Source organism: Monopterus albus, unplaced genomic scaffold, assembly GCF_001952655.1.
Source record: "Monopterus albus unplaced genomic scaffold, M_albus_1.0 scaffold23.1, whole genome shotgun sequence".
Taxonomy (NCBI): domain Eukaryota; kingdom Metazoa; phylum Chordata; class Actinopteri; order Synbranchiformes; family Synbranchidae; genus Monopterus; species Monopterus albus.
In genome coordinates this window covers 303,595-312,799 of record NW_018127903.1, presented here as the reverse complement: position 1 = coordinate 312,799, position 9,205 = coordinate 303,595, and the positions used below count along the sequence as shown (strand labels likewise).

General features: G+C 39.0%; 1 protein-coding gene across 2 annotated transcripts in view; it reads right to left on the bottom strand.

Moving 5' to 3' along the window:
* Positions 1–7,782: 7,782 nt before the first annotated feature.
* Positions 7,783–9,205, bottom strand: part of stc1 (stanniocalcin 1) — a 4,806-nt gene continuing 3,383 nt past the window's right edge. For both annotated transcript variants that reach the window (XM_020594276.1, XM_020594277.1), the window contains exon 5: positions 7,783–9,191. In XM_020594276.1, coding sequence (XP_020449932.1) covers positions 8,977–9,191 — 215 coding nt within the window. In that variant the 3' untranslated portion in view covers positions 7,783–8,976. The remainder of the gene's footprint in view (positions 9,192–9,205) is intronic.

Below are 9,205 nucleotides of genomic sequence, written 5' to 3'. Positions count from 1 at the left end.
CCCACACAAAACCAGTGTCTATTGAATGAGTCTATGTGGAAATGGTTCATATCTGCAAGTAGCTGCAACTGGATGACAAACCGGACTGGTTGGAGAACACAGATGCCCTCTGTGGGGCAGACTGACTTTATTTTTTGTATCTTCTGAGGAGGCTTGGGTTTTTTAACATCTATAGGAAACAAGTACAGATGTTCTGCCAGTTGGTGCTGGCTGGCATTATCTTTTACATTGTTGTTTGATCAGGTTGCAGTATCAGGGGCAGGCTGGACAGAAAAAGCAGGCTCAATTGTTGATGTGCAGCTGGAATCTATAGTATCATTACAGTGTTGCCATCAACCAAAAGGGCATGTTCAGCCACAGGCTTCTGTCACTCAGAAGGTGATTAAATGTGGAGTTCTTATGAATCAGTTTTTTCCTATGGAACTACAGTTTGGTACCTGAAACACTGTGATTTGTACAGTATGATGAAAAATTTGGTGTAACTTCTTTTCACCCACTAGATGTCTCTGCCACACTGTGTTAATTCCAAGTGCTGCAATAAGTGGATAAATCCCACATTTGATGATTAGTGTGTGAGACAATCTCATTCATTTATTTTCTCTCAGCATCCTGCAGAGTCCTATTACACTTTATGTTCAGTTCACAAATTATAGAACAACGTGATGTGATTGCAAATATGCAGCAAAGTCACTGTCTTTTTAACACTGGCAGCTGCTTTTTCGACTAACACAAAAGAAACACAAACAATATATACTTGTATATTAATCTTATTTTGTCAGTTTCTTTTCCTGAAGTCTTTCTTTTCTTGTAGACTTTATATGTGTTTCTCATCGATGACACAGCCTTTTATAGTGATGCTCCTATAATCTTAGTATTTCCTCCATGTCTTACAGAAAGGCTAACACATAGCATAAGACAAGTGTGACTGGCACCAACAGAATCTATAAATGATCACTACTCAACACTAAAACAACATTGTGTGGAACAGGGCTTCATGCATATTGGTGAAACCTGTGTATCTTTGTCAAATGTTTAGTTGGAGAGCTGTTAAAATAGCCATGTGCTGCAAGATTTTAAAGTGTTCAAGAGCATTTCAGCTGCACTAGTGAACTGACTGAATATGATGCTCACTTGGCTCCATCAGTTTGATTGGCTAAGGCAGATGCAGAAATTGTATAGTGTTGTGCAAACTGTGCAGTGAACCCATTACTTACTATTTCTCTAGCTACCTATGTTTTCCATGCAGCTGTACAGCCAAAGTAAATGTTTAGTTTAGCGTGTTCAGTATATCCAGCACCAAAAACTGCATTGCATATGAGTCCAAGACAAATCTGGAGATGCTTTGGCATAGATGGAAAATGCTCTGTTTCATCTCTTTCCCCTGCCACTCCAGTGCTTTCTTCAGTAAAATTTGATCTAATTTTCTTTCCCGTCCTTGGGTATTTCCCCACAGAAATGAAGGGATAGTGATTGCTGGGTAAGATTGGAGTGGATCTAATCTTCCACTGCTCTCAGTCATACTCCATTTCTCTGCACATCTAATTTGTCACACTGCTGATGAATATGCCACAAGTTTCATGGGAAAGAGAAGGACATAATGAATATAAAACACACTGGGAGAGGGAAGAGGCAATTGCTGCACCGCACTAACCACAGTGCATTGTTCATTTGTCCCATCAAATTGCTGACACCATGCACGCACCATGGATATATATTGCCTTCCTCCCTTCAGAATTTGATCAAGTTAAAACAATGACAAACAATGGCTGGTTTGTTGCTTGCCTGCAGATTTTAAGCAGAACATCGACTACAGGGTCACAGTTTGTCCAGAGAAGGGATGCATCACCTCTCAACGCTCTGCATTCTGCTGTGAAAATCAGTGTACATTTTCAAGGTCTGCTTGCATTGAGAAATAAATGCATGTATTTTTTGCAAGTTGGGGTGACACTATGAGTGTTGCAGGGAGATGTACTCTATATTGCTAACATGCATGTGCATAAGGTTCTTTCGAAGCAGAAAGTATAACACTGTATCTGACATCGCACTGTTTTACTACCAGTTTTGAAAAGCAGCAACATCTAGTTAAAAAAAACACACACACACACACACACACAAGCAGATGGTATGAACTGCATCTGCATAATGAAATTCTAATTTCATTATTGTTCGTTATTACTCTGGGAGTGATTGTCAGGGTGGTGAGATACTCAGCAGCCGTCCAAGCAACAGGCAATAAAGTGAATAACCAGGGTCAAAAATCTGTTCAAATGTTCCCTGGCAACAAGATGTGTCTGCTTGTTGAAAGCAGTAATTCCATTCCAGTTGCTTTTAAAAGTTGCCCACTACATAACCTCAGCTATGTAATTGGGCAGAAAGCCTCAGTGAAAGACAGATTTCTGCAGTAACCATATGGAGCAATTCATAATGCTCTTGGTCTGTCCATCATGCTTGTGTTCAGTGTATTGATGAGTTGAGAGTGAATGTCTCTTTAAAGAAGGAGATGATAGAATCTGTGTGCAGAGCCACTGCATCACCTATCCATGAGGCTGGAGAGCGGCTGATGAGAAAGCCCTTCAGGACTCTTCTCTAAATAGGCATGAAATTATATCTCCCTCTGACTGAGATTAGCGTCCGTGCAGCCTCTTGCGTTCGGCCCCCTCTTTTTCCTCGGGCTCTCAAAGCAAACAGGCACTTTGCAGTTTCAGTTCGTTTGTGCTCAAGTTTAAGAAAGTTCATTTTCATCAGGAGGTGCTCTGTATGTCTTTCATCTTCGTCTTCATGGGTCTTGCTGGATTTGTCACGCATAGAGAGGACTGAAGGGATGTTGTAAACCATAGCAATGTTATAATATGTGCTGGGTTTGGGCTTAACAGAGCCACTGCTGTATCATTTACTGGACAGGATTTGATGCAGTGTTGGTTTCAGGACAAGCAGTACAGAACTAGCTGATACATGATTAATGTTTGACCTAAAGAAAACTAATATAAAGCGGTTGTAGGCATAGATTGTCAATTTGAATTCTACATCAGTAACTCTAAAGCAAAAACACAGTATTAGGGCGGCTCTAAAGAAGAAACTAATGTCACCAAACAAGAAATCATACACAAATAGGACAAAGCAAGTCTCTTTACTGATTATTCTCTCAATCTAGAGATACAAGAACCAAATGGGAGTAGTGCTGAGAGCTGGAAGGTCAGAGCCACTGGGCTCCTGCTAGAGACACTCCAAGGAATCTGGTCTAAGAGAACATCTGTATCACTAGTGTAGAGTGACAGCCCGAAGGTGAATCATGTGGATCCATTTTCTATTAGTCTTCACACAGAAATGCAGGTGGACTGGACCTTGTGCGCATCAGCTTTGGAAACTAGTCCTTAGTATGTGAAACGTGATGTGAACAGAAATGAAGCAGTCTGTTCACATTCACTCTCATGTGACACACGCTTCTCACTGCAACACATATGCAACCTACCTGTCTCTGTATGACAGTGGTTTTAAGTGGCTATAATAAATATTGTTTTATGGAATGTATCAAATGACTGTCAAATGCAAAAGAGGATTGTTATTTCACTGGTCCATTCCCTGATGTGTTGAGCTTGGTTTTCATTGTGGGGAGGTTGTGCTTTATTACTGTCTTACCTGTATTACATAACCTGGTCCTAATAATCAGCAACTAAGAATGAAATGTAGCTGTGCCGATTGCCTTAGGTAAAAGGCTGATGATTACAGTAGGCTGCCATTGTACTCTGCAGTTAGTGTGCCTTGATTGCAATAATAATTTTAACTTTCTTTCCAGGTTTTCTTGAGTTATATACAATAAAATGTTGGGGAGTTGAAGCTGAAATAGACATAGCTGCAGTTCTTTGGAAGCTGGGATGACAGCAGCTCACTGACATAGCCTGTTTCCATTTTTCATATTGCAGAAGAAATTAAAATTGCTAATAGTTGTCATGGGTGGCACATTTGTTGTAGATGTTGTGGTCTGGTTGAAGGGGCGGTGATGAAGGGAATAAAAAAAATGTAGAAATCCAGCAGAAATGACAACAGTGTGTTTCACACCTTGACAAATAACACCAGACAACATTTTTTAAAGTTTTGTTTTTTGCCTTTGGACCCTTTCAAAATGAACAAAAATCAAATTTCAGATTGACTGTATTATGCAGAAATTTTGGGAAGCATGAAATGAACTTTTATTGCTTGTATCATGATTAATTGCATAATGTTTTAGTAGTAGGTTCAGCAGTGCCCAACAATAGTTAACCACTACTGACTGATTCAGGTCGCTCTGATACTGTTTTTTTTTTTTATAAACTGTATACAAAATATCTTTACAGTCTACTGTATGTGGTTTCCATCATGACAATGTACTGACAAAGAAGTCCAAAACTTGAAGGTTGTGGCAATTCCTGCTTCTGTGTGTTGTGGTTTTTGAACATGTTTCTAGACTTCTAGACATGTTTCTGTGCTTAACTAACCAACAGCAGAAAGGAAAACGCTGGTCAGTTTTTATTAGCTTCCGTCCACTAAACAACACATTTTGGTGTTTGCTGATAGCTAAATCAATGTCATTAAGTCTGTAGCACTTTACTGAATATTGTAGGGTGACTGATGGAGAAGAATCTTGAGGCATTAAAGGACTTTTTAAACTTGTAGTTGTTGATGCGACACTGAATGACAATGGCTCCAAATGAGTGAAACAAAGCAAAGCAACATATTTCATACCAGATATGATAAATATTTTATTTCCAATCAGCAAAAGACACACAATTGATGCATTTGTATCTTTCATGACTTTTCAGTACAGAGGAAAAACCCAAACATATACACAGTATGGGTATATATGTATATGGGTATATTTTAAAGTGCAAGTGATTCACAAGGGTCAATCATGCGTTACAGAGCATCTGTATCAGGAACTTCAGTAATCCTAAATCCTTGAAAAGTTATTGAAACTAAAATAACTGTCACTTATATATAAATACAAAATAAACTCTACTAGTCACTGAAGCTATTTGAGTTTGCTTAAGCACAACAACACCTATCAGTTTATTTCAAGTCTTGAGAGGAAAGAGTACCATGAAGTGCCATAAGTGAGGGAGTCTTTAGTTTCTAGTATTGACAGGAGAAACAGTTTTACAAAACTCACCATAGGTCGGTTTAATAATACTCCGATACCACCTCAAGCAGCCTATACTCGAATTAAAATCTGAAACACAAGGAAATCAAAAGCCTTTTCTCACTTTTGTTTTTCTTAATAGCCTTCATGGGTCACTTAACTTGACCATGTCCTCTTCAAAACAGACATTCATTATACAGGTACATTCTCTGAAATTATCATTACATTTGACTTGGTGAGGAAACAGTCAATTTGCCCTTGCCAAATATCTTTGACATGACGAATGTTCATAGGAAATAAATATGAAGACGTGGATAGACGTTAAAATATTTCAATGCAAATGTGGACTGATGCTGAGCTCATTGTGTGTGGACAGATCAGAGCAGCCACAGTAGAAGGACATCTGCACAGCATCATACAGGGAAGTAACAGTTTAGCAGCAACTGCTGGGCTTTGGAGTTACCCATGGACAACAAAGATACAGACATATGTATCGATAGTACATGAAGAAGCCCTGACCCTTCAGAATGCAAAATATTCAAACTGATTTTCATTCACTGGGTAAATAAAACATGTCTCAATTGCACATGTGCTGAATGTTTCAATGCCCTTTATAGTGGTTAAGATGCAAAGTGCATATTTAACATAAAATAGTAAGCTAGAATATACTACAGTGTGACTATAGCTCGCAACTTCCCAAGTGATTCCTTCAAAACCGCTGTCCTTTCACACCAAATCACACACGCACACACAAAAAAAATCATATTCACAGAACAAAAGAAACACTGATTTACAAAAACCACAGAAACAGAAAGCGATACAAAGTAGCGATGCTGTCACACCGTCAGCGCAGTATGAGAGCACAAATGCTGCAGTTTTATTCACACAGCATCAGCTGGCACTGAATTAAGTAATGGTCAATTTCTGTGTTGCTGTGAATCCTTTGTGTGTGAGATTATTGCATAGTTTGGAATTCTTAATATAGCTATTAAATTGACACTGAAAAATAAAACATTTCTTTTTCTGGTCTTTGCTTCACTCTTAATAACCTAGGACAATATTAACAGTTCACTCTTTTGCAAACAGGACTGGGCTCAATTCCTTTCATGAAGTCAAAGTAGAAAAGTACAATGATATTCAACACAAGGTAAGCAGAACCTTTTCTGAACAATAATTCCTTATATTTTGTTATAAAACCATTTTTAAGATGGCCAATGTGCAAGTTTTGACTTAAGAAGGGAATTTCCTGACTCTGACTGCTTAACAGTGAACTGAACCAAGCCCTGGTTCCAAGTTAATCTCTATATTGCATTTTCCATGTGGACAAACGTTTTCAATTTACTCCCAAACAGAAACAAACTTAAGCCACAGATGATCTCAATGAAGGTAACGGTGCCAAACCACCATCTACCTACCAAGTATAGCTAAAACAAACACCAGCATGAACACCCTTCTCAGTGACCGTACGGACCTGCTGATTCAGAATGATTGTCTTGATCTCCGAAGGCCAAGAAACACAGAATCTGAAATGTTGTGTTATCTGCAAAAATGTCATCTGTTGTTGTTGGAAGGCGACTTGTATGTCTCTGAATATACACAAACTAACATGAGCTTCTTACTTTCTGAGACAGCCTAACTGTCTGAGCATCATTTTATTTAAATTCACCCCAACAAAAATAAAGCTAAGTAACTGCAGACTGTAACGTTCTGTACACACTTCGTAGCCTTCTCAGCCTTCAGGGTGGCCTCTAGGTAGAAGCAGTGCCACCATCCTGGAAGACGTTGCTCTCCTAAAGGCTCTGAAAGCATGTTTTCTTTATCAACTTCTCACTGTGAGAGACAGTTTTGGTTATATCACATGAAAGATGCTTGTCTGTGCTGGTTTAACTGAACTCTTCTCACAGGTTTGAAGTGAGTGGACATCAGCTGTTTGCTTATTTTGCTAGTCAGTGTCAATCAAACATAATCAAATCAAATCCACACAGTTCTGATTGAGCAGATTATTTGGGTTTTTAGTATTGATCCCCAAACGAAAACTATAAGTGGTTGTGAACATTTAATGTTATAGAAAAATATTTTTCTAACCAAGCATTATAGGTTAAAGACAAAAAAAGACTTTTCAGTGCGGACTCAGAGACATGACAACCTTTCTCTTCTTTAAACAGCAACCTAAAAAATAAATAACAACAGAAAAGTAACAAATGGGGTGAAGATAACACCCGACACCAGCTATGATTACAATTTATCTACATCTAGATTCCTTAGGGGCACAGAAGGGTGCAGAACCCTCAAAACCACAGTCGTGTGAGAGTGCCTGATGCTGGTGTTTGTTTTTCCTATACCTGCTCAAGCCTCAGTAATGTGCACTGAACAAGCACATCTGTTAGCCACAGTGACAACCTTTTTTTAAAACCAGAAAGTGTGTCAAAATGAAGCTATAGTTTTGTTGTGGTCCCTTTTAACACCCATCAAGTAGATCACCAGACGTGAATGAACAGCCTTGTTCCTCTATGGCCAGCACAGAGTCATGACATGGGTCCCATTCAGTCACCAGAGTGTCAGCTCACGTTTTTTTTTTTTGTTTTTTTTTTTTGCTTTTTTTTTTGTCATAGAACTCATGTTGAAATAGGAGCCATGACTGAACTGCTTTTTAAATCTGTAAAACTAATAAAAACTACAATAATGCATGAACATAAAAACATTAAATAATATAGTAGGAAAATAAATATCATTCCAACAAGGCTTTTGTTTTTTTTTTTAAATAGTCATTCTCGATCTTGACACTGGAAGCCAGTGTGTATGTCATGTGATTCACCTCAGAGAATGATGATCATCAGTCCAAGAAGATGGCTGCTCTCAGTCTCAGTGGTGAACGTGCTAATCAGCTCCTGCACATACACGACTGCTTCACACTCAACATGGAGACAGATTCCACTCAACATGGTCCCACATATAGAGCTCAACAGTCTTATGCATTACAAGTGTCTGGATACAAGATATGCAAAACTGACTTTTTTCTAATAGATAGACCTGGACAATCCTCGTGCAGGATAATGAATAGAAACACATGACCATGGCTACATCTGCCATTGGGAAAAAAAAAAAAATCACAAAACAATTATAAGTGCTATAGCTATACACTATTTTGGTATTTCATGAATAGCATTCAGGGCAGTTTGAAGGTTTTTGGTCAGTTTAAGGTAACCTCTCAAAGGTTCTCATGAAACCTCTACAGACCTCCCTCCGTGTGAGCACTCTCTTTTAGAGGGCTAGCTATGGCTGTCTCAGATAACTTACAGTACATTTAAGTGTTTGTGTCAGAAAATAGATATGAAACTCATTTCCACATCTCATGCTCACAATTTGACTCGTCTCATCGCTGAAATATTAGGAACTGGGAATCATTGGTAGATGCATCTATCGATGAACTAATAATAGTCCAGCTACTGATTTCTATTCATGAACAAATATCAGGATTATGACATTGTATGTTTGTCTTTTAAAGTACCGACTTGTGCTCTAGAAGCATGAACTACTACCTATGGTTGTTTCTTTTTTCTTTTTCTTTTTACTTGGTATCGAAAGACATCTTAAGGATTCATCACTGTTGGAGGAGGTGAAGAGGAGTGAACAGGACTATGTTGCACAGACGCAACAGCCACATGTTCAACACTAAGTGTGAGCAGACACATTTGAAAACAATCAATGAATGGGGGTGGGGGTTTCTCTCAAGTCTAAAATGTAGGATATATACTTTGACAACAATCAAACTCTGATATCGACTCTAGAGGTGTTCCGGCATTCCCTAGAGGTGCATATTTCTCTAACTTCCAGTCTAGTGGAGGAATGGGTTGTTATCACCCCTAGGGAATAGTGGAGCTTTCATGATGTTTTGAGGAGTGTGTGGAGTTTCTGAATCTGAGTGGAAGTTGGGAGCTGTCACTAGCAGAGCGCTTTTTGCCAAAATTACTGGCAGAGTCTCTGTTTCGCAGATTAGGCTGGATCTTGTACATATGGGGACCCATGGCCCAGCGCCAGCTCCCACGGCCCTCCACTCCAGTTGGGATAGCAGCAGCTGGCGGCACAGGCGCG